The 26,441-nt window shown below is 39.3% G+C and overlaps 1 protein-coding gene across 2 annotated transcripts in view; it reads left to right on the top strand.

Annotated features, from left to right (window-relative positions):
* Window positions 1-26,441, top strand: part of cntnap2a (contactin associated protein 2a) — a 132,926-nt gene that overhangs the window by 67,936 nt on the left and 38,549 nt on the right. For both annotated transcript variants that reach the window (XM_088363224.1, XM_088363225.1), the window contains exons 8-15: window positions 80-223; window positions 787-1,048; window positions 5,857-6,006; window positions 10,965-11,127; window positions 12,043-12,149; window positions 13,016-13,135; window positions 14,812-14,927; window positions 16,216-16,300. In XM_088363224.1, coding sequence (XP_088219350.1) covers window positions 80-223; window positions 787-1,048; window positions 5,857-6,006; window positions 10,965-11,127; window positions 12,043-12,149; window positions 13,016-13,135; window positions 14,812-14,927; window positions 16,216-16,300 — 1,147 coding nt within the window. The remainder of the gene's footprint in view (window positions 1-79; window positions 224-786; window positions 1,049-5,856; window positions 6,007-10,964; window positions 11,128-12,042; window positions 12,150-13,015; window positions 13,136-14,811; window positions 14,928-16,215; window positions 16,301-26,441) is intronic.

The raw sequence follows: 26,441 nt of genomic DNA on the forward strand, positions 1-26,441 counted from the left end.
TAATAATATCCAAATAGACCAGAGCAGTTATACAGAACTTTGCACCAACTGGACATTTTCTTTTTCTTCGCCTCACTAGTTGAGCTTCGGGGGAATGCCGTACAGCGGCAAACCAGCAGGAGGTGGGCGCAAGAACTTTAAAGGCTGCATGGAGAGCATCAACTACAATGGAGATAACATTACTGACCTGGCCCGAAGGAAGAAGTTGGACACCTCGAGTTTTGTGAGTCAAATGTGCAATGTTCAAACACGCAGCACAACTTTGCTTTCTATAATTGTCACATCCCTCTATTTATTCATTGCAGTTCTGCGATACTGAAATTGATCAGCTAAACTGTCACCCAAAACCTTTAATACTTCAGTAGTTTATTTTATTACATTTATATATTACATTCAAGTGTTTATTAACTCGACTAAAGTTCTGTGTATCCATGTTGTTCAAAAGATTGTCTGAACAAAACAAAAAAAAGTTGCAATCAAAGGTTGCTTTAAGCAGCAGTTCAAATCATCCTTGACTCACACAGCTATTACTTCTATCAAAATTGGTTCACATTTCAAAGAGCCATTCTGTGAATTGCTTGAAAAGCAGCGGAATACAATGCTGAGGATTTGGTTTTGGTTGCAATGTTAAGGATTTTCAATATCACCGATGTATTTTCTACCAGAACCTAAATATTCAAGTGTGTCTGCTTCTTAGCTTCTTGACTTTACACTCCAGAAAGCATTACAGACAGACAAAAGTTTTAACTTTTTTTTCCTGACATCTCCCAATGTGCCTCTTCACAGCGTAATCTCTCATTTTCCTGCGTGGAGACGCACTCCTATCCCGTCTTTTTCAACGCCACCAGCTTCCTGCAGCTGCCTGGCCGGGCCGCTCACAACCTCATATCAGTGGGTCTTCAGTTCCGTACCTGGAATCCACAAGGGCTACTCCTCTTCAGTAACCTTGATGATGGGACTTTGGAAATGTCACTTGAAGATAGCAAGGCGGTTCTTCGTATCAATGTGAGCAGGGCCGACAGGCACTACTTGGTGGTCTTAACGTCAGGTGAGTCAGCATTCGAATGATGAGCAATTGGGAATTTCTAGGTAAGCAGAAAACTGAATATCACTGAATATTACTTTTTGTTTTGTTCCTTCCTTCCCTTGTTGTGTCCCATTCCTCCCACACTTACTTTCCTCCCTGCATCTCTTCCTGAAGACACTCAATTTATTCTGTCCACTGCTGCTTTAATAGGCCAACGCCCAGGGGTAGGGATTATTATGGCGTTACCCTCTCGGCTAATTGGTCTTCAGCCTGTGATTACATTACTATTACTAGAATACACAGATACATAAGCTCGCTCGCACACAGCGGTGCACGCTTGCTGACTTTGATTTTGTTATTAGTATGTCTGAACTAAGCGAGTCACGCTGGCTTCTAGTTTCAGTGTCACCGTGGGAGAGCAGTCGACTTAAAATTAAAAGCTTAGTGGCATTTAATAACGACGCATGGAACACAGGTTGTTCCTTCACCCAGTTGGGGTAATATGCTCTCATCTGCTATTATTTGATCTTTTGATTGTTACCATTTAAATTCACTCCGTTTCATAAACTTACTTCTAGGCTATTGAGGCAACGCCCCCAACATACCTGTTAATCATCATTTGATTCATTTTTGTCGCTCGGTGAAAGAAGAATAACTTTATTCCAGTCAAATAAATGAATGCCATACTTTCCAAAGGGAATCTTTCCGTGTAATGTTTCCCCTAATACACCCGAAGCTTTCCACTCCTTTGCAAGCTCACTGAAACTTCATAAAACACGCACGTTTTGGTCGTTTTCGAGTTATAGGTGACTGAAGTCACTGAATCATGCCATTTTATAACCTTCAAAACATCCCTCTGGTTCAAGGACTCTGATATATAAACATGCTGGATTATAGTAACTCTACTAGTTGACATGACACGGAGGAGGATAAAACATTATACACACACCATAATATTTCCCAGAAGGACTTCAGCAGCAAACATAAACTGTAGAAGTGTGTTTGTCACATAGCTCGCCCTCCACTAAAAATGACCTGTTTGACAGAGTTGTGAGCTGACAACCTCTAATTAGTCATTTGTTTTCATCCACTTGTTTTAGTATATTTTTATTCCGCTTGTACAAAAGGGTGAGTCACCTCCTACCCAGCCTGACACACACATAAACTGAATGGAACTGCAAATCACTCAAACACCCCGCTACCCTTTATATGGTACAGTATATAATTAAATGGCACTTCTTCTGTTCTACTTGGTCAAGAGTCAATACCATAGGATCCATCTATCCATCAGTTCTGGATTCTGCTTAGTGTTGCGGCATGCTGGAGCATATCCAAGCCGACTTGGCGTGAAAGGCGGACTCCACCTTGAACAGTCAGTCGTAGTGAGGATAGGCAGTATATAAGATAGATGCATAATAAAAAATAAAAAGAAATAGCAACAATATAAATTGAGTAGTGTATCGCAACTGTGCATGTGATTTTATGAAAAGCACCAATATTTTCAAGATTGATCATCACGGATCCTCCCCAGCTTGCCGCTTGTAATTTCTGAATGGTATTTCAAGCAAAACCCAAGGGGGGCAGCTTGGGCTTGTAAAAGAAAATGAGGAGTGTATGAAAGCAGGGCTGCGATGAATAAAAAGCCCAACATTTCTGATAACATCCAATCAATATTTCTTCATAACCTCACACTCGCCGTGGTGGGTCCCAGCTCATTAAAGTTCTTATTTGTCACTAGAGGCAGAGCCCAGATACAGTAAATCTCCCCCTCCGCTAAGAACACACACAAAGCAATTTCTTTATGCACCGTGTAATCAAAATGCAACTGTGATGTGTTCGTTTGGATGTGGGGCTAAAAGTTTCCCCCTGTGGCTGTTTTTGACCTGTGGAAAGGCAACTGAGAAAAAAAAAAAAAAGAAGAATGTGAATGTGCATTAATAGAGGGTACTCGGTTGTGATTCCAAAGGGAACTCGGCTCTAATTTTCTCATTGCCTTCCCTTTTTACTTACTCATTAACTCACTCCTTCTCTATCTCCAGCACACAGGCAACATCTAAGAAAGTGTTGAATTGACTGCTGGATTTGCTCAATAGGTCTCAGTGCCTTTATCCATTTTTTTGGACTCTTTACTTTTGATTGACCTAAATAGAGATTTAGGAAACGCCAGAAACAGCCTATATGGATATCAGGTCTCACGTCACAACCAATCACGACTCACCAGCTGAGCTGTTGATAGGATTCCAACTTATTTATCATAATAAGGGCAACTGAAGCATGCATAATAAGAACTGCTTAACACTGCAGTATGAATCTGTTTGGCGGGTCAGCTTGATTTGGATGCTTCATTGCTTTAAAGTAGAAAAATTGTGCACTTTACATAATGGAAGGTGCTCATTAAGTTGAATCCATTGACTGTGGTCATGTACCTCTCAGTCTTTGTTTCCATACCTCGTGAAAGTAGCAGCAAAACTATTCGTCTTGAATGCTAGGCACCAGCTCATTAGAGATCTAAAGATGACAAGTGGTTGAAACAAAATCAACGAAAAATTTCTTATCATTTTGTTATCACTTACTCATGGTTAAAAGAAATGGTACTTTTTTATTGTATTTTGTTTTATTTGATATCTAGCAGGCAGGCAGCCAGCATGTTAACGATTTAGTCTATTTTCAGTGTTCTAGAGAGATATAGTTATGATTATATGATGTAGCGTGTGTGCGCGTGTACAATTCATGCTGTGGTGAACTCACATAGCCATCACTGATAAGCTCATCATTCAAAGCTATTGCAGGTGATGTAGAACAGATGAGGGGACACGAGGTGACACTGTATCTATTTTCCATTACATTTAAGAGGTGGATGGATGCAGCCAAGCCTGATAGTCATCCTATCACACAAAATGCAGGGGGCAAATCAAGGTCCGGATGAAACTTTTTTTTTTTTTTTTTTTTTTTTACTAGTCATTCAAACTAAAAATCTTCTCACATCATTACTTGTCACTCTAGGACTTCTGAAGTCTCGAAATATTGAAAAGATACGCTATTCCTGATATTAATAATCTTTCCTACCCAAAAGATACTTCATATTTTGTTGAAAATAGACCGACTGGATTTTGAGGATTACCTGAAACTTTTGACACCATATTGCAAGTCAATATATTTTTAATAGTCATCCTCTGACCAGGTTTCTAAACCACACATTGTTGATAAGGTAAAACTCAAAGGTCCAATCCAGGCAAGTGGTTGAGATAAAGAATGGATTCAGTAATTACTTTGCAGAGGAAAAGGTTTGAAAAGTCACTAAACTATGCCTTTATACGACTTTACCATAAGTAAATCCAAGCAATTTGAACAATTCAACGTGTTTAACATAGAATAGACTACATACAATAGAAATTTGGCACTACCTGTATTTTATTTGATAGTGTGACACACATGCATGCATCCAAATTGTTTTGTTATGAAAAAACAAAGCAACCAATGAAATAGAAGAAAAAATAATTAAAGTCACGCTCTGGTGAGTGATTACACAAGGTCACAGCAGTCACGCACCTCACCAGGTGGCCATCTTTGCTCATAGATTGTTTGGTTATACAATAATAATTCTCTTGGTCTTCCAGAAATTGGAATTGAATTAACACCCCACTGAGATTCACACAAGCACTCTCTCACAATGCACGCTGGAATCAGGTTTGCACCTGGCCGCACCTTGAACTCCGTTACAGTGTCGTTGTCTGCGCTTTTCAAATAAATGGCAGTCAGCGAAGCGGTGAACCAGACGAATTTAAAAGACAGACGCAAGAGCATAGCGTTGTAAAGAGAAGTGAAATGCAGGAGGACATCAGAGAAGGATTTCAAGATAGAGAGACAGGATCAAGACTCAGGGACAAGGAGGGAGGGAGGGAGGTAGGCCTGGAAGGATGAGTAGAGATTGGTGTCACTAAGAGGTGATGTATCGAGGGGAAGGTGATGAGAATGAGCCGGCTTCTCCTGCAGCTCCGTTGGTAATATCCCTTTCCAAAACATCGCTCATATTTAATGGAGCACAGCTACACGGAAGGAAGCGAGCGAGGGAGGGAGGGAGGTAGGGAGACAAGCATGCACGCAAACAAATGTCTTCGGTGACATACAGTACGCCGACTCTTCATCGAAATTCTCAGTGCTGGCAAGTGCAGATAGAAAACAAGCACTCTGCTACTCTGAAGGCAATGAGGTTATTCAAGAGTTAATGGACTTGTGACACGGGGTTAAAACTGCACGCAACTGAGTGTGGGAGGACAGCTAACGGTTTTAGAAAATAAAAAGAACTTACTAGGGAGCAGTAATGGACATTTAAATGTGGTTTGGCCCTTAGCTGGATATAATGACCTCTCCAGGGCGGCAGGAAGGGCGATACTGTAAAAAATATATCCAGATATATCCCGGTGTGGTCATTGTCCTTAAAATGCATGTACAATTAATTCACAACAATTATCATTGATCTTGTCTCCATTTATTTACAAAACATGTTCGATACAAAACACTATAAAATGAATAATAGAAATATTCAGGGGGAAAAAATACAATTTAAAATAGTTTAACTGTTGATGTAAATGTAGTATAATGTACAATGTTGTTTAGATGACTTCTAAATGACATGTATGAACAGTATGTTGTTTTTATACACGTTTGAAATAAAGAAAAATAATCCATGCTCCTCGAGCAGTGCTGTGGATGATGTAAACGTGTCCATCGGTGTGCCTGGAAACTGAAGCACAAGGATGATGTAATTGAAGAGCAACTGTTTTGGTCTTACCTATCATTTCTGACTACTTTTTGTCATTGCTCCACAGGTTCAGACCTTAATGATGGCCAATGGCACGCTGTACGTTTAGTAGCCAAGGAGAATTTTGCCATGTTGATGATAGATGGCGACGAGGCTTCTGCTGTACACTCCACGTCACCACTTTCAATTACTACTGGAGGAACGTATCACCTGGGAGGTAAGGAAACAATGCAGTGATGCTTTTCAAACTTTTTTTGCACTATATTTGCTAACTTTTATAACTGCTCTTACAGCTATTTTTCAAAAAGTGTTTGCAAGGTTCTTATTTCCCGCATGGAAGAGTGAAAAGGGGGATTTGCTCTGTTATTGATTTGGGAGTCCCAGCTAAACAGACATAATGAGTTTCAGCGCACTTTGAAAATTTTAAATAATGCTCTGAACTGTTTTTAGGAAAGTTGACTATATAATTTGATTTTCTTTTTTTTTAATTACAACATAATTCCGTAAATCAGGGGCGTCAAACTCAATTTTGTCGCGGGCCGCATCATAGTCATAGATTCCTTCGGTGGGCCATTATGACTGCCAACCCAAATAAATGTATGAATCCGCAAAACATATTTACCCCATCCTCACACTTATACACCGGAAGTATTAGCCCTTCTGTATACTTAATCAATAATTCAATGATAAGCCCCAAGACTATGTAAACCCATGCCAATTTATTTGCGTCTAATGTTTGTTGATTTAATTGAATTTTCCGCAAAACCAGATGGTTGTTTTTATGTGTCTGGCAATGTAAAGAATGAATGGAACAGGTTCATTCAGCTACTTCACAAGAGCACCTTTAGTAATGCCATCTTGTTGAAGGCTTTTATGACCTTGTTTTGATATCTTTGTGCTTAGTATATATCTAGCTCAATGGCAAGCAGGAGAAGGCCAGTCTTTCAGAAATCGAAAAACAACTGTTGCTATTCAACGATGTTGCGTAGTAGTGTGCCGATAAAATCAGATGGATAACACGATTCATCTTTTGCTTATGCTTCAATATCATAGAGCTTCTACGTATACATTAGTTAGTATTGTTAATAGCCAATTAAAATGAACTTGTAAACCTTAACTGTTAAAGTATAAAGTTGTAAGTGAACATTTAGAGGTCATATCATTTGATATTCCTCTTTATTATCAGCCTGGGATCATTTGTTAACTAATCATGATATGCATGCACATTAAATCAAATTAAGTCGTTTTAGTATTCTATTGAAGCTTGCTCGGCTGCTTGGACTTATCGGCAGGCATACAAAACACACAAACACCAAGGCTGAATCAGTTACTCGACACTTAATATGATTTGAGCAAGAAATAATCTATGCTCCGGGGCAAGTGGTGATGTTCCTATTAATGCATTTAATGAAATAAGTAGTCGCCTGTGTGAAATGAAATATGGACATTTGTGTGTATGCGTGTCTAAATCAGCAGCACCAATCGTCAAAACAAATCAATTGCATGGCTTTTAATGAATCTGCATCAGTTTTGAAAAGAGATGTCACTACCCTGAAAGGTAATGCATCCTTTGGAATACATCAAATGATATTTAAAGTCGATTTGTATGTTGCTGTGAGATGAAATTGTTAAAAACGACTTCCACAGTTGCTTTTTTGGCATGTTGAACTTTTTGAACTAAATATCCAAAAGCGATTTGAGTGACTTTCACACCATCTGGCCGGTAGCTCTTTAATGGCACCATGACTCTCCCATGACATGTGCTGCTTGTCACTTTTTTGCACATTGCATGCTTCAGTCAACTTGAAGCTAAATACCTGCAGCTGAAGTTTGACGCAACTTTCAGAAATGTTCTTTTTCTAATTGCATATACAGGTTTGTGTTGAGAGAGCAGTTATCTGTAAATGTCAAGAGTCTCTATTGGGTTTTGGAGTATGTGTGAAGCATCTCCCCAGGTTCAGAAGCTGCTGTGGCATGTCGGCCCTTGCGCTTCTCACTTATCTATGTGGGGAAGCCGCTTGGAATCTAAGCAAGCTGGTTATTCTTTTTGAGGGGCAGAGCAGTGCAGGTGCCCCACTGAGCCAGATGCTCTCCTGTGAAGATTTCTTTGGGCAGGAGTGCAGTTTGTCATGCCGAGAAATCATCAGATGGCGTATCATCGCTCCCCCGCCGTCCTACCGACTCTTTATGCCACTGAACCGGAGAATCCGCAGCTTCTCTGTATCACCGGATAGGAGTGCATACTGGCTAATGACACCCTTCCGTCATATGGTTCCTCATGAGCCGTATCTTCTTAATTCTAATTGGAATATCCTAATTGGACCTTGATGCTTATATGTCTCGGGAGTGGAGAGTGAAATTACGGATGATATGTTTAATTATGACCTCAAACTGGCTCTGTCCAGATGTCATGGATGGTATTACCTGAGTGGTCAAAAGGGGAATTGGAAGGAAAAGCTGCAGCGGAAAATCTATATTTGGAAAGCAAGATGCACATCATCGCTGTCGTAAAAACCTACGAATCTTTCATTATTATGCAAAGAGTGTAGGTCATTGCATAAAATAATGATGTCGGGACACAGTGCAGGACAGTGTGCAACAGCAACACTTTATTTAAGCATTAGATTTCCCACTTGTTTCAAAATGTTCATTTTTTTTCTCTTGAAATGAAAACAATAAAGCACCTAAATGGCCAACTTGTACCAAAGTGAGGAACGATGGTGGAATGTCAACTTCACAGCTATTGCTTCCTTCCACTCAACTCCCAAACACTTTGTACTGTCTTTGGGGGATGGGGAGCAGGAAATGCCCTGCAGTTGTGTTTTCAGCTTCACTTCTTATCAAAATGATGGAAACATCAATGTTGGTCATTCGCTATGTACATAATATTGTCAGTTAAGCTTTTCACATTCCAGTTCACTTGATGCTTGAGGTAAATACAGAGTGAAGGTGTTAGAAAATATATGCCTGCATTTGTTTTTCATACGCGTGGTGGCCTCCCGATGACTCCAAATCCTTTGAACATCCTCTGATTTACAGCTGTCATTATGCATATTTCTCTCAGGGAAGATAATCCCCATATTTGGCTTGCTTTTTTTTCCCCCTTCTTTTTGTATATTTGTGTATTTAGATGAATTTCACGTTCCCCTCTTGTCTAAATATTCCAGCTCGGTTTAAAACCAACCTGACTTGCGCTGATTGCATTAGGGGAATATATTTTTCCTTATATGTTACTTTTGTCAAAAAGCTAGTGTAAAACCAAAAACATGGTAGAAAGAGAAAATGTTCTGAGTAATTACCACTGCTGTTTCTTTATGACATGAACTTTTCATCAGGTGGTGGTCTCCTGCCATTTCCAATTCTATCACTATTTCTTACTGATCTGTATGCCGACATCTCCAGTAGATAGAATCACTTCTTTTACAAGGTTACATTTACTATTTTTTTCCTCACTTGAATATTTTGCCTTATCTCTTTTATGTCCCCTGTAAATGTGCTGGCTGGTGATAACAAGTGTTATACAACCAGCGAGCTGGTGGTACTTTTCTCCAATGTGTGTTGTTTAGAGCATCACTATATGGGCACCACATGAAGGTTCTGAGGCTTACAACAGATAAGTGCAGCTGACCCACAACCCTCAGGGCTCATAGGACATCTAGTTCTGATTTTTTTTTTTTAAGTAATTCAAACCACACAAAGGGAATCCATGGTTGTATGTGTCTCAACTTGAACATGTACCAAGCTGCATTTTCAACAAGACTACAATACCAAGATCCATAGGTTGTCATGGGAACATTGAAGTGGTACTGAAAAGGAAAATGTGATGCTTTTTTTGTGTTAATAGAAATGGTCACAATGCTTATATGGGCTCTTACTAGGTTATTTTGAATCTCTCTGCATGTCTCAATTGATTTCTTTTCAAAGAAGCTTTTAGTTCGCCTTCAAGATATTACTTTTCTTTGAACATTATTTTTCCTATAATTACGTACATATACATACCGGCTAATTTCTTTTCATGAGTTCTTTGTATATTTAATATCGCATTTATTCCAATTTTGAAACTGCATGTGAAATGTTTTCAAGATTTTCAAGAATAGACCTGCAAATTACAGTGAATGATGTATTCAGCACTTATTTGTAAACCTCTTATTTCTATTCCGAGAATTCAGATTTATTATCACTTGGACATGGTGCATGGTCGGTTTGATTAAAAAAGGTAATTCAAGCAAAAATGTTAGGGGGGGGGGAGCAGGGAGTTTTTTGTATATCCTTATTGTCTACTTTCATCTTTGTAGCGAATTCACCAACAAATCATTGCACGCATTGTTTCCTAATTTCAGATAAACTGGATTTCATTTTTGTATTTGAATGCTCCCCATAGGACACAAAGTATCCTGCCAGACAGCTGTAGTGCCTGTGTTCTGTTTTCAAACTTATCTCACCCTTTCAGTCTGTGCCACTATCCTTTTTCTCGCCGTCTGTCTACGACTCCGGCGATGCGCTCGACAGGTGTGCAAGGAAGCAGTCAACACAGATGGCGAGTCGGAAGTTTTTGGGAAAAGATATGGAAATCAAGATGAGACGGATAAACACACACACATCCCAAACATAGGCAGACAGTTTATTCCTGTACTCAACTGCAATCTTCATGTAGTTGTAGTTTCCAGTGGTGCAGACCTGCTCTGCATTATTGAGATGTAATGCTAATATTTGATTGCCTTTCCTTCATGTGTAAAAGAAATATCAGTCTAAGGATTAGGCTCTGTCTGCCCAAGCTGTCTCCTAAATGCTTTTCTAGTTGTTGTACAAAGTGGTTTTAAGAACGTGCGTGAAATTATTCATCTCGACTTGAAAGTAGGAACGTAACACAGTGATTGGCTGCAGGGTGGCACAGTGGTTTGCACGTCCGCCTCACAGTGGGTTCGATTCCAGTTCCGGCCTAACTGTGCGGAGTTTGCATGGTCTCCCCGTGCAGCTTCCACACTATCACAAAAACAAACTCTGAAATTGTTTGATCAACATTTCATTTTGATGGTGCAAAGTGGCATGAAATGTAAAACATTTGCATTTTTTTTATCACTCATAATCATTCCTGCCAAGCAGCCATTTGTTTAAAACCTACTACAAGATTAGATTAGCAGGTATCTTAATCTGTTTAATTTGCTCTGTTTGCAGGCTATTTTCTCCAGACGTTGTTTCCGCCCTCTCAGCGTTACTTCCAGGGTTGCATGCAAGCAATCGTAGTGGATGACCAGCCAGCTGATTTGTATGCTGTGGAGAAAAGCACAGTTGGAGCTTTTGAGAATGTCAGCCTAGACATGTGTGCCATTATAGATCGGTAAGACATAAATCACTACTGGATAGTTCTTGACGACTCTTATATTGGGTTCAATTTCAAATTGTCAAAGTGCCAATACTGAAGAAAAAAAATCCCCAAATTGTGTCCTTTCCCTTTTCTTGAAATTTTATTAGACAAATGCGGTGAACAGTTGGGGCATAAATTGTGGACATCAATAGCGTTGCAATTCTCATTGATGTGGGTACTTTAGATGTCACAAATGGTTGGACGTATAACCCACAGCATCTGATTTCAAACCCAACAAAAGGGCTCATCCATAAAATCACAATGCAACAAAAAAGGAGCTTTTCTTTTGCTCCATATCATTCCAATCCAAAACATTTGACTACAGCTTGTGGACATCGTTTTTATTCGCTACAATTGATGGACTGTAGCAGAAAGTTGTCATCTATGTTTTTGTTGTTATTCAAAATGAATCAAAAATTAAAACAATGGAGCAGGTACACTTGGTTAACTTCAAGAAGTTGTGATTTTTTTTCCCCCAGTTAAATAATTGCCTCATCATTTAGCTTGTGCAAAAAACTGGAAAATCACACTGACAGAAGCAAAAAATTAAGCGTTCACATCGTGCCGATCCGAGCAGTATTTTCTCTTCAGTAATTTGTTTTCAAGTGGGTCTTGTCAATAACACGGCATTGGCAGTCAGCGCCAGCTTTGCCAAATGGTTGGACATTTACTGCCATTGCTTGATTCACATCAATTTTGTCCTCACCTTGAAGTGGGTGCTGGGGGAGGCTACTTAAATTTAAATCACAACACAGGTTGGGCATACAATGCAGGGTGAAAAACCTTTTCCAATACCAACACTTGTTTGATGGGAATAAAAAGGGGACAGATTTTACGTAATAGATTAAGAGTAATTCATTCAAAATGTACATATATGTTTCTTTGTAGATGTATGCCTAATCATTGCGAGCATGGCGGTCGATGTAAACAGACATGGGACGGTTTCAGCTGCACTTGCGATGGAACGGGATATACTGGCGCCACCTGTCACACTTGTAAGTATTTTCGTTCAGTTGTTGTGCTTTTTTTTTAAATCGAATATCATCTCATTTTGCAAAACCATACAGAAAGAAATGAACACATCATCTTTCATTTGCAAAGTGGAGGATGATTAAAAATTTTAAACCTTGCGATGGAATAATCAGCGTGCAATTAATAATAGATGTTGTAGATTAACACTATTAAGCTACTTTTGCCTTTCCACTTGCAAGCATGATTTAGTAAATAATCATTATAACAATGCTTCAAATATTTGAGACCCCAGAAGATTCCTTTATAGAGGAAGTGTCAAGGTACATCCTTCAAGGTTTGTTGGATCTCAAGTGTGATTGCCTCTTGGCAAGAAGATAGTGTGTAAGACAGAAATCCAGCTCAATAAGGAGAGAATTCAAGGATAACAAATTAGGAAAGACAGGAAGAAAACATAAACCATCATAAAAAATTGAGAAAGAAAAACATAGCCTCCATCACGAAGGTTTCACTCCAAAGAACACTCCTACATCTCTGGTAATTACTCTTCCACTCATTCGTATCCTCGATGTGTGCGTGTGTGCTTGTTTCATCTCAACGTACCATCAATGTGCGTCATAAAGATTGCTTGTGTGTGTGGGGTAAAGCAACACTTGACAGGCACTGCAGAGAAGCTTGAAAACTCTCCAAATTACTCTCTGGATGAATTGAGAGAGAAAAAAAAACATGTATGGATTTGCTGCAACATCATACATATTTAATGCTTCATATACACTATAAATTGGAAGTTCTAAAATCTATATTTTAAAGTTGCTGTAGCTAACTTTATCTTTATATTGGCTGTTGGTGTCATTTTGGATTGAAACTAGATACTAATATTTGTATTTCACAGCAATCTATGAGCCTTCGTGTGAAGCCTATAAGCATTTGGGCCGCTCCTCTGACACTTACTGGATAGACCCCGATGGCAGCGGTCCTCTGGGTCCCTTCAAAGTCAACTGCAACATGACAGGTTTGTTCTGATTTCTTCTGGTGCCTTTAAGGAATGGATAGAATAGTCGCCCATTGTTCCAGTAACTCTTTTATTAAATTTATTTTGCAAAACTGCAAAATAAAAGCTGCTTTTCCTAACTGCCCAGTGACTACTTTTCAAAAACAGAGATGAACAAGCAACAATGCCAAACATGGTCATATTGTTAGCAACATTCTTATTTCCTGCACGGTGGCTAGTGTGTTTGCAGATAAACGATGCAGTTGCATGCTGATTTAATATGAGCAAAAACAAATAAATCAGGATAGGCATCTGATTGGTCAAATGAACAACACACACCTAATTGTGTCATAGTGCTTATTAGAACTGTGGCCGTTAGTTGATATACAATTTCTGCGCCACATTTTGGATAGTCGACTGTCTGATATAAATCTTTAATAACATAATGCCGCACGTAACAAAATAAGAAAGTGTCGGTTCCTTTACAAATCTGACACTTTTATCTCCCAAAAAAAAAAAAAAACCTGACTCATTTCACCAGCCTTCTTTCAAGCGTGTAGAAATGCACAAACACAGAATGGAATAATTAGATTTTCTGGAACAGCACGGCACACATGAAGAGTAGAGGGGACACTTTTCATAAAATGTCACTGCACTCCTCTTGCCAACCCCTTAGTTGCACTGAATTGCACCCTCACCCACACAAGACAGAATGTTAAGTTTCCACGAAGGCACACCGTTAAGACCTTAAATCCAGCCACACAAACACAGCAACACACATGCCTACCTTGAGTGGCAGAATGAGTGAGCAGGGATATGTCTTGAGTGACAGCCTCATGTTAACCAAGAACTGAGGTGTCTATAAATCCCTGCAGTCTCTGAACTGTAACTTCCGGAGTTTGGACAGAAATTTACTCTTGTGACAACTAAACTTGTCATTTACTGTGGCTCTAACATGTTGTCCTTGACCTTGTGGTCTCCTTGATTATGAATCACACTTTCTGTGTCACTTTAGGAGTGACTCCATTATTGGCAGGAGAAGCAGAAACACATTTTTGTTTTTTGAGTACAGTATGCTTGTTTAGATTTTATACAAAGTGGGGAATAATTTGCCGTCAGAAGCAGTAGTTAACCAAACTTTCTATTCCACATACTAACAGAAATGTTTTTAAATGTACTTACACAGCCTACATTTGGGGAATTAATACTAAATTTTAATGAAAGAAACAAGACAGTGATTTTGTTTTGATCTCTACTTAGTGCCTTTTTTTGTCTTCCCACATTAACTGTTATATACTTACAGTTTGCAGGCAACCATACTGTAAAAAAGAAAAAAAAAGGGCAAAACGACATCTAGGCTACAGCTACACCTGTACATATAGTGCTATTTTTTGACAGCTTGTCGGATTTTATGCTGGCTCTTTCCAAGGCCAGCCTAGATAGAGTTTCTGGCATATGCAATTTTTTATGGGACATGCTTAAAGCCCCGTGAACTTTATTGTCAGTAAAAAAAAAAACTTAGAGAATCTCTTGACCTATATAGAAATGTTTGCTCGGCAGTTAAAGTTGTATTCAGTTCGCCAGGTTTTACACAATGTTGTTTTCATGTAGTAGACCTTTTATTTTATATAACAAAAATGTGATGATGTCTCCAGTTCACATAATAAAGCTGTACAACTGTGTATATGTTTGTTTAGAGGACAAAGTGTGGACGGTGGTCATGAACAACCTTCCACCCAAAACAACAGTGACTGGTTCCAGCAGGGAAAGACGCACCATCCTCCAAGTCAACTACAGTGCCTCTATGGACCAGGTATCTCAAAAACATATTCCTGCTATGTAGTATCTATAGTCGGTTTCTTCAGAACTTAGTCATATATAACCCTAACCCACTATATTTGGTGCTCTGCAAAAATCAGAGACACAATTCTGAAGCCACCAAATTGAACCCTTTGAAATTGGACAACCTCCCAAGAAGTAGAAAAAAAATCATAGATTAGAAAACAAATCAAATGACAACAAATTGGATGGTTGGTTTTGTGCCTACTGATTTACATATCATATTAGCAAATAGATTTCATTTGTTGTGCCTTCAGATTTCCTGCTTAGATTAATTTCCTCTGCAAAGTGATAATTGAGTACTTTTCAGAAGTTGAATTTGCATGCACGCATGCAGAGAAGGATGTAGGATTTTGATGTACAAATTGTACATCACGCAGTTAATTTCTCATGTGGAAGACAGCTCTTTCGACAAGCTTAATGCCTAGTAATAAAACAAATTGTTCTTCCAATTCCATGTGATTCCTCGAGAGACACACAAATATATGAATCATGTGCTGTAACTATAGTAACAGCATTGCAGCTAACCTGCCATCAAAGGACCTAATAAACCTCACACTGATTCTATTAATTCTGGAGTCATTGCCAGTGTGCCTTTTTAAAGATGGCTAATTTGGACATGCACTGGCTTGGCTGCAAGTGAGGGAGTACTACGGGGGCCGGTGTCACATGCAAATATCAAATTTATGGCCAGCCGCAAAGGAAGTGGCAGCTGATCATTGTGCTGACAGCTGTAACTTATACGAGCCGTCAGCCGATCCCTCAAACAAAAGGGGAAGTTCCACTACATGAGGTGTGACCTGATACTTATTTCACATACCCAAGTGTAACGTTTTTTTTTTTGCTTTTTGTGAATTTTAATGGATAGTGTATAATTTAGTAGGATAAAAAAAAACAATTTGATCTTGTATTTGAATTTCTGAATTAAACATGAAAGACTGTTATTAGTTGTTGCATCTTTAGTATGTCCTTACCCTCATGTTTAATGTTTGATTTCAAAACTAGTCATCAATTTTGTTGCTTTGAAAAAAATGCCCCCCGACCGGAAATGTAATGCAATTGTTCCCTACTTTCCACCGGATAAGCACGAAACATCTCTTTAATTGTACTCCCCCTTGGTACTCCTATAGTTTCACATTCCAAGCAAACCCAATTAAAATGGCGCGATTCTTTTCATTGCACAAACGGTAATAAATTGCTGTAACATGAAATTAACCTGTCTGATAACGTGAACACACCACTAGCTCTTTTTTTTTTTGCAGGTGACAGCCATCACCACCAGCGCAGAACACTGTGAGCAAGAAGTCACATACAGTTGTCGTATGTCCAGACTGCTTAACACTCCAGGTATCGGAACTTTTTTCATCTTTTGGTGTTTTCATGGCAATTCATGAGAATACAGAAGAGGTTTTAGTAAAGAGTTGCAATACTTGCTGACAAGGCGATGAGTTCCTTGTGGTGCATAAAATATAGAAATTAATTTGAACAAATACAAATTGGCTGCCTGGTTGTTAGCAAGTGTTTCAAATTAAAAGTTGCCAACCGTGGCTAGATTAACTCTCATGACATTCATTTGCATTTGATTTATTCGGATTTGGTTAGTGTCAAATCTTCAGCTTTGAGTCAGTTGGATTTTGATGAGCAAATCAGTGTGGCTTGTAAAAAATATAATAAGGTTTGACTGTGTCTTTTTTAGTTGTAGGCTTTGTATTATTATTTGTGCAATGGTGCAGAAGTATGATCCTGTTTGAAAGGCAGCTGCTTTTAATGCATGTTTTGCTTTGTTTGGGAAAGAAAAAAAAAGGGAATTAGACCAACGTCTTATTTAGCGCATAACAATCTGTAACAAGCATCTTGTCAGATCCACTTTCCGCTCTCACCCAAATACTCACAGGCATCACAATCGTGCACGCAAATACCCACTATAGGGAATTGCTTCATAAAGACAAAACACTGCAGCAATTAGAGAGTGTGTGTGCGTGCACATCTCTATATTCTTAATAGAGAAGGTAAAAAGAAATATTGACGGGTGTGTTTTATTGTGCACAGTTTCAACTTTACAATTAACCTCCAGTCCACAAAGGCATTAAACCTGTCAATGATCAAAAGACACACAATATTAATAGGGTACTCTTTAGTTTCCCAGACACACACACACACACGTGCTTGCATTCAGGCAGCCCCCTTCATTGACTAGTTTATTCCTAATTCACTACCTTGTGAGTCGGGAAAATCCAATTACCAGTCTACAGTGACTGGAAAGTTGCGCCAGGAAAAATCATTTACCCAAAATTTCCCTCTATAAATTAGCTGTCAGCTTTCATCAGAAGACTGACTCTGCAGCACTTCCATTGTGTACCTCAGACCCGCATAGACACACGTACACACTTAGACTTGCTATTCTGGACTCTCATCTTCTACACTGGGGAGTACGGTATTCCGCAGCTAAACCAAGCGTTAAATGGGAATTATGGTCTGCCGCTGGTGACATCTCTCGATTAGGACCTTGCAGAAATACTTCTAATTGTCCTCCCCCTCCTTCTTTTGTTCACATCTTCTATTGCTTTAATTCAAAAGACACACACGTGCACACGCTCATTATCTTTATTGTGGATGGGATCATGAAAGCAAAGCCGATGTAATTGTTTTAGTCATATTTGGTTCCTTTCTTATTGTTTAGCATTTCTCTTAATAGTGATTTTAAATAAATCCTGCTATTTTGCTCTAACACCTTGACACAACTTTTACATACTGTGACTTACATTTCATGACAGGGTACATGGAAATGTTAAATATTTTATTTTCAAGGTGAAAAGTAATATCATTCATAAGACCGTCAATAAAATGTTATATGTGCACTACATAGAACTTGTTGCCTCGAGGAAACAATAAGCAGCAGCAGAGCGACGCTAAAATCAATCGCCAAAAAATAGTGTAAGACGAGAAAGATTGTGAACCACGGGTTTCGTCGACATTTTGTTTGGGAAAGAAAATGACTCGGTAAGTCAGCAGTTAAAGCGCCTATGACTGGTGAGTGCACTTCCCACATGTTGGGTCTTTATGTCACAAAATGCTTTAACAGCTCGTCTGAACTAAATGTCATCCCAATTGATGTTTAAAGCACCGCAGCGCAAGGTGATGATTCTCAGCCGGAAATAATTTTTCAGCACTTTTCTTCGCACCAGGTGCCTAAGACTATATCATGAAAGCGTCCCTGGTTCTTTTCTTAATAGTGGATCAAAATTTACTGCACTTTGATCGAATGTTGCTTTAGATGGTAAACTCAAGGCCCGGGGGCTAGATTCGGCCCGCCACATCACGTTATGTGGCCCGTGAAAGTGTGCCAGCTTCTATTTGGGCTGAGAAGGAACAGTGGAATAGCTGCGTAAACTATGTACGGCTTGTAACCTGCCAATGGTGCGGCAAACAGTAACAATAGAGGATGTTCAACATTTCCTCTCCTCTACACGGCATGTGGCTGTTTATCATAAGAAGACCAGCTTTGTTTAAGTAAAGCTGCATTTGTTTTTTGGACAATAGCTGATTATTCTCTGTCAACCAATTGAAGTGTCTTCCACTGTCCATTGTAAACCCGGAATTAAAAACCCTATTCAGAAAAAAAAGTGACATAATGCATACAAATGTTGTAATGCAGTTAAATAAACATGTGACTTGTGTGTTTTTGGTGTGGCAAGCAGAAGATGATGGGAGTTATTGGAGGTTAATGAGGCTCTTGCGTGTATGCACTTCAGCTCTCAGTTCTGCAGCACTGCACTCATCCACTTGTTTGTTTGCTCTCATTTGTTTCCATGTTCATCATTAACCTTTTAAGATATGTGAACAGGCACAATCCCCAAGTTTCTTTCTCTCTCTCTCTCCAGTCTAGAACTTCTGGTCTAAAAAGATTTTCATTTTCAGCCCACACAATCGAAAATAATCATAAGAAACAATACTTAAAACCACACACTCATTGCCAGCACTTAGAGGTTTATAGGCCTATTCATAAAGTAATTAAAATGAAATTACAGACCTCTAAATAATTTATTCCACATTAACCCATACTAATAGAAGGATCCATAAAATCTTTCACTTCATGCAATATTCATCACAGTAAATATGCTTGCTGATTGCCATAAAAATGTGTTAATTTCCCTTTTATATAAAGAGTCACATGAACGTGATTGTTTATGTACTTAATTGGCCGTTGTTCCATCCCGTCATTACATTTCATGAAATTCAACCTGTTCCTTGGGTGATTGTGTGAACCTAATATAAACTGGCACTTGTTGACTCGCGTGTTTGCAGTCAGTCTTCTCGACACGACAAAGAGCGTGTCATTGGTTCTTAACTGTTTGGATTAGAATCATTAAGTTTAACTATCCCTTTATATTTGCCGTGGTATCTCTACGTTGGCCTTTTGGGGATATAGTACATTGTTGCACAGCTTTCATTACCCGACTAATGTTCTGGCTACGGTGTCATTAATTTGGGAGGAACTTCAAGCATGAAGAAAAGTAGGGGCAGAGAGGGGAAGAAGTGTTAATACCGAATATTGAAATACAAAAGTCAAATTATTACCAGGGACCTCAGGCATATTTCCCAGCATTACCCCAGTGTCCCCCTTACTCCATTTATACCCATATCGGCAAGAAGCTGATTAACATGACTCAGGCAATGCGACCAATTGAGTTGTAGAGCCCGGCAAATGAACAGATGGAATTGGCTTGCAACCTTTCTGCAGTCTTGTGCAAACTGCTGCTGTCTGAAGGTGAATTTGTCACAAAGTTTAGCCAAGAAAGAGAGAAAGACTGGGATTCGTCACACAATGGCACCCAAAAGATTTGCACCCCGTGATTCTCCTGTGATGCGTCATTGCTCGGGATAATGCTGTCATATGTTGTGTTGACAGACTTGTGTGTCTTACTCTGCCTTGTTGTCGTCAGTTTACCTGAGTGTAGCGATTAGTGCTTATAGTCGCACAGGCCCGGTGTCGGGAAAGACTGTGCTACATTTTACACAACATTAAGCTCGCGCCGTACAGAGTTTGCAAGGGCAGCATCTTGCTCTTCTTCGCCCCCCCCCTCTCAGTTTTTATCACCCTTTTGGGATTTATCCATCCCTTTTTTTCCAAGTAGTTATCTTCCAAGATTCTTTTTCTGTATCACAGCAAGAACTCTCTGGGTTTACAATGCAATCTGATATAAGGCGGCTCGTGGTCGTTGTGGGTCAAAAATCAAAGCAAAGCCATTTTTTTTTCTTTCTCGGTTTTTAGTTGTTATTTTTAAAGCTTTCAAAGATGGCTGGCGATTTGTCTGTGCAGAAGACCGGCTGTATAATGCTATCTGATCCAATATGTCTCCATTTAGCTCAAGCCAAAGACATTTTGGCGACTACTTCTAATTTTTCAAACGTTCAGCAGTTGTCAATGCAAGGACTTTGTTCAGTTTAAATGATCTCGAACACATTGTGGGTATAATTGTCTTGGGTACTCTAAGCATGTTTTTCAGGCAATTCTCCAAAGTTAATATTTTATGTTGATGCAAGAACCCTGTTGATTAAAAAAGACATGTAAGATCAGATCAGTGGGTTCATATTGCTTGCCAGTGCAAAGTTTTAGTTCCTCCTGAACCGTGGTGTCAATTTGCCCTCTTTGTTCAGCGACTGATGACATCTTTTCCCAAAATGGCGCCTGTCATAAATTGATGAATTATTCCTTTTAATTCTTTAACAAATGCATTATTATTCAGATTATTCAGTTTGGATTTGTAGAGGCACACAGGGCACATTACGGCAAAGAAAGTTTTTGACTTGATTAAACTAAAACAAAAAAAAATCTGGTGATTCTCATAAATTGTTAACATTGTTGAAACTACTTTTAGTTCATGCAGTGTTCACTTTCTGCTGTCTACTTCCAAAGTAGTCAATAGAAAAATCCGATGTAATCCCTGAACAAACCGTACGCACATTATTATGAACAATGTAATGATTTTTTTAAGCCATTATATGCATTTCAATACAGCATCAGGTCATGCATTCAAGTAGAATGTGGTTAAAATGGATTATATGTATTTTTCATTTAATATAACACTGTAGAAAGTTCTGCATTGCTGTCGATACCATCCAAACACACAGTTCCATTCAATTGCACGTAATTTCACACAAATCAAACTTCATGGAACTTTATTTTTTGTGCCTGTGGCTTCTCATTTTTATTTCTTTCGATCCATCCATATCTTCTGATTTTCTTTTGCACCACATGTAGTCTGTGGGAGAGCCTAAGGATCAGCCTAAGGGGCTACATCAACAGTACAAAGAAGCACACACATATGAATACACAGAGATTTTCTGTTCAATTTCACTGACATTAACCAATGTTAATTATTCTAATAACCTTATTATTGCTGTGGTGTGTGCAGGCTCCTTATATTACTTCATGGAGATCATTGTCTCACAGCAGCATTAAGTTTAAACCCCCATTAGAAAAATCTCAGCGTGGTTACAGCTCATGTGGGTAAGATTTCAGATTGCTTGCTGAGTGATAAAATGATCTGCTCCGGGTCTCTGTTGGGAAATTCTCATGTTAGTGGCTGCAGAGATTCAGTTGGACAACTATGAATCTTTATTTTTTTCTTCCCAAAAATGTCATACAGCCATTTGCCTCCAGTATTTTTATTAACTCCATATATTTATGGTCAGACAGAATTCGGTGGGACATGTTTTCGTTTAGCTGGAGAATTGTATTCCTTTTTACTATGCAACTATGCAAACGCGTAATTGAATTCATTTGTTTCCCAGAAATCGTACGTAAAACAAGAGGACAAAAATCATGTAACCTCATTATTTTTGAGGCTACAGCTCATTTTACGCACTCAAGTGGTGTCTATTGCATTGCCTTCAGCATTTTAATTCCCTCTTTGCTTCCAAAAACAAAGGCTCAAGCTCACTTTTTTTTTTCTTTTTTAATTTGATTTTGTCTATTTACATCCTGCCTAACCGTATGGTTGGCCTTTATCCCAAATCCAAAAATACACACGCTGTTGTCATTCAGACTGCAGAGCAAGTAAAAGGGCAGAAGAACAAATAGTCAAAATAGTGCACAGAGCATGCTGATGAGAAGACGTAATAGAGAAAAAGTGCCACATAAGACTTTTGATTGATGTAGAGTGACAAAAAACAAATGGAAGAGTCAAAAGAGTGCGAGTAGGGAGGTGGAAGCAGATTAGTTTGTTTTCTGCAACTCGCCCTTGACACTGAATGATATGCTGCAAGCAATATGCTAGAAAACCTTGACACAAACCCCAAATGAATACAAATTGCCCTCAATGAGACTGACTGAGCTTTAGTCACTTTCACTTGTACGCACACCAACACACAAATGTTCATTAAACAAAAAGCCATATGGCTGCTTGAAAGACAAAAGAAGGAAAACTATTGAGAAGTATTTAAAATGTTGTGTAACTTGTAAACTGTTGAGTGCTTGTTCTCAATTAGGACATGTTGGGGCAATCCCTCGCTTACCATTCATTCTCTCTAAGGTTGCTAAAGAGTAGTGCATGACCGCAAACTGGTCATCAAAGTGTACTTTCCTTGATGGATCACTCACGCAAAAGTCATTCATTTACATCCAGGGTAATGGAAAGCCTTTTTACCTGTCTCCTTCTTTTTATTTGTCATAAAACATGTTTATTGTCTTCAATGGGGCCCGAGTCTGCAGCAATGCGTTTGTCGCAATGACTGAAGGCAGTGTGAGCGCAGCTCTCGGATTACAGCGACACATTAGACCAGAGATTAAAGCGACTGGAAAAGCACCAGGAGAAAACCAGCCCAACTATCATTCTGTGGCACTAATGATGCAACACATGGAGGGAAGTTGATTATCCACATTGCCCTTGAGGAAGGTTTAACAAAACACGAGGAATTTTCCATGGGGGGGAGCAGTTAATAAGTCAGGATATGTAACCAGGATTTAATAGGATTCCACATGAAAATCATCAAATTGCCTTATTAGCAAAACCAGGATATGCTTTCATTCTAACAACGCGGGTCAGGGGAAAGCAACCTTTTCGAAACCGAGAGCTACTTCTTCCGTACTGATTAATGCAAAGGGCGATTAGTTTGTTTATCATCCTCATCAGAGGATCATCATGGCTTGACTTTGCGAACAAACATCACGAGCGTTGTTGTCCACATCGACCGCAGACTTGTTCGTGACTGACCATACTAATGCGAGAGTGCAGTGTCGGCAGATGTAGATGTGGGTTTGAAGTCTTCAAAGCAGATTGGTGAGTTTCTACGATTGTCTTCAATTTGTGAAACAGCAGTTTCGCCTTTTGGTTTCAGAAGAACTTATAAATGGCTCACGGTGGTCTTTTTCTATGGAGTGGTCTTCTGGCATACTCTATCATGTGAAGAGGACCAACTCTGGCTGCTTCCTCACTGCACAGCTTCTTTATACCAGATTATTCCGTCGATGCTGTGTGAACAAGAGCTTCCTCTGCTTCTTACTGCCTGCAGCTGTCAAAGTATGCAAAACCGGAACATTGGATAGCTGAATCGGATGTTGCAGATATTGAAGAACTTCCTGAGGTAGTCTTTTCAACCTTTCTTGGGTGATCCTCTGTCACAGTGGTCGGTGGAGAGTTTGCCGCATCTGATGACTTTCGGCTGTCGGTATTCCTCCATTGTGGAGATCTGCCTAGTTTCTTTACCAGTCAGTGTTGAAGGCTTTAGATGGATGAATGTTGCCGTCTGACCCCTGTCTGCCCTCGCCACTTTTCTTTGAGTTGTTGAAGGACAAACAGATTGTTTGTTGCACCTCTGTCGGCTCGTAAAGCGCGCTGACTTTGTGGAGGTGTTATTTGGTGATGGATGGAATCAACCTGTATAGCAGACATGAGAAAAAGGTAAACCCCCTGTTGTTGGAGCAGCCAGATTTTTTTCCTTTTTTCTTGTACTGGGTGACTTTCTTATGTAAGTCTTCAGATAGCTTCCTCTGCTCCCAGCATCAGACAAGGAGCTGGTGGAGATTTCTGTGTAGTGTCAGCCCTCCATGCTCCCACAGCTCAACTTTTCAGCGGGTCTATCACTTGACAGTCTCCTCGAGGGTTGGGAGTGCTTCTAGTTCTACTTTTTATTGGGAAGCTGCAGAATCCAGGGAATCCCTGAGTCATGGACAAAACAGTTTGCACTAAAGTGGTTTTGGAAATTTTGCTTTCTATATATGATTCTCCAGAAGAATGCAGCTCCTCAGATCTTACGAAATGTATTATATCAATATTTTATTTAAGTGTCTTCATTCATTCATTCATTCTCTTCAGGTTAGGGTATATTCCAAAATAGGGTTTATCACTATATATTTTTAAGTGGCTCTATTTTACGGAAGATGATAATCATTCAAATGGAGTCTGTGCAGTACTAATTACTGTCAAAGTCAGACTCCCTGTTGTGTCAGCATTTGCAAAATAAACAGTACCCATCGGCAAAGAAACCTGAGCCATTACATCACTGCAGGTGGACATTAGCAGGAGACTTTTGTTTGACTACAAAATTCACATCCAGGTATGCTTAGAGCCTCCTGCATTAATATTAATTGTGTTTTCCTACTTTTTAAAATGCTGCGGGCTTATTCGGTAATGGGCAATTTTCATTTTCATTAATAAGATAACAATACAAATCTCACAATAGATCATTTAAAAAAAAAAGTTGTATATTTATGATTTCAGGCAACACCAACCAGGCTCACTTTTTACCAACATAGGAGATATTTCTATTCTAATTTATGCCATCGCTTAAAACAATGGGAGTTTTTATCATTTGTTATATATATATATATTTTTTTTTTTTAAAATAATAATTAACCATGCTTTGTTTTGCATCATCTACACACTTTCAGAAAGTTGTGATCTGTTTAAAACAAAGTTATGCCAATAAATTACTCCAATTATTTAGGCATTTTGGGCGTATTGACCCCTTACGAGAAAAAATACCGGGCAAATAAATGATGGGAATAAATGATGTGCTCTACCTTGTGTTACTATCTCAGAGGGTTTTGGATTGTGATCAATTCCGACAATTATATTACACAACAAAAACAAAACCAGGGCATTAACTTTGTAGTTTTGCAGCTTTATATAGAACAAACATGGAGTGACGTGTGGCAAACAGGCTGCGAGCGCTGGAACTCAAAACAAGCAGGTATCTCAAGTTTGCGCCACCGGCTATGTTGACTAAATAGTTGTGTGCCAACAGGCTCATGCAGCGAAGAGATAAAAGAGAGGAGGAGATGCTGTGATGCTCATTAACCCGCTAGAGGGGGAACAGCTGGATCACCACAACCATCTGCAATGTGTTTCCTCTCTAACACTCTTTAGCCTCATCTCTCACATATAGACAAAAAACACCCGACACACATAGCCCCAATCTATCTGTTCTTCTTTTTGCCTTGCCCGTATGTGTCATCATGAAACACACACACACGCGGTGAACCTTCTCACCCCCTCGAGTCCTTAATTTTCCAGCTGTGTAGGCTAGCAGTACTGGGTCACCAACCCGGCGATAGAGAGCTCTCAGTCTCCTTCCTGACTGCCAGGATGACTGGAGCAGGAGGCGAGGGGATGTGAGGGCAGCCAAAGAGGGGGTGGGAGGAAAGGATGGAGTGGGGTCAGCTGGACAGCTTCACATGATGGCGGTGTAGGATTAAAGCAAGGCATTATGGGATTGAAGGGGGTCGAAGGAGTCACAGTGTGATTGATCACGATGGTTGTGGGTGAAAAAGGAGTTTAGAGGGGGCAGGTGGGACTTGTCCAGAATGGCTTTTCGTCACACGGACTGACAGAGGAAATTTAGAGTCGCTTCTCAAGATCTTGGACTTCAACTGTGTTGGGATTAAAATGAATAATAGGCTGCTCTGAATTGCGATGTATTGCTCTGAGAAGTGTTTTTCACATTTACACATGAATGCATATACATACAGGAAAAAATTTAGATGCAACAAATATGAGACCACAACATAAGTACTGGCGCAAACTGTGATTTAAAAGATGCTTTCAAGTTGAAAGTAATCTTTTCACTTTGGGAAATTCCTGCGGCAATAATCACATTCCTGCCCAGCAGTATACCACAATAAGTACATCCGTATAGTAGTATCTGACAAAAATACTTGAGATAGATACATGTGAATGATTATTAGATTTGTGATGTTGGACTATGTTTTTGCTATATGTACTTATTGTTTTTTTTTAAAATCCCGTACATGTTATTAAAATACATCATTAGAACAGAGCTGATTAAGATGTCCTAAAGTTCTGCACCACTGCAAATTGCAACCACATTGATGAACAGATTGTATAATTAATTCAGGTAGTATTTTTTGTAAAGGCAGACTTTTGACAACAGCTGTGTTGGATCTCATTATTTTTGTAGGCAGTTGCCTAATCTGGTCTGCACACATTCATTATTGTAATTGTTTTTAGTACGTCATAACTTGCAT

The sequence above is a fragment of the Syngnathus floridae genome, chromosome 20 (genome assembly GCF_059516105.1).
Source record: "Syngnathus floridae isolate MCC-2025c chromosome 20, RoL_Sflo_1.0, whole genome shotgun sequence".
NCBI lineage: Eukaryota > Metazoa > Chordata > Actinopteri > Syngnathiformes > Syngnathidae > Syngnathus > Syngnathus floridae.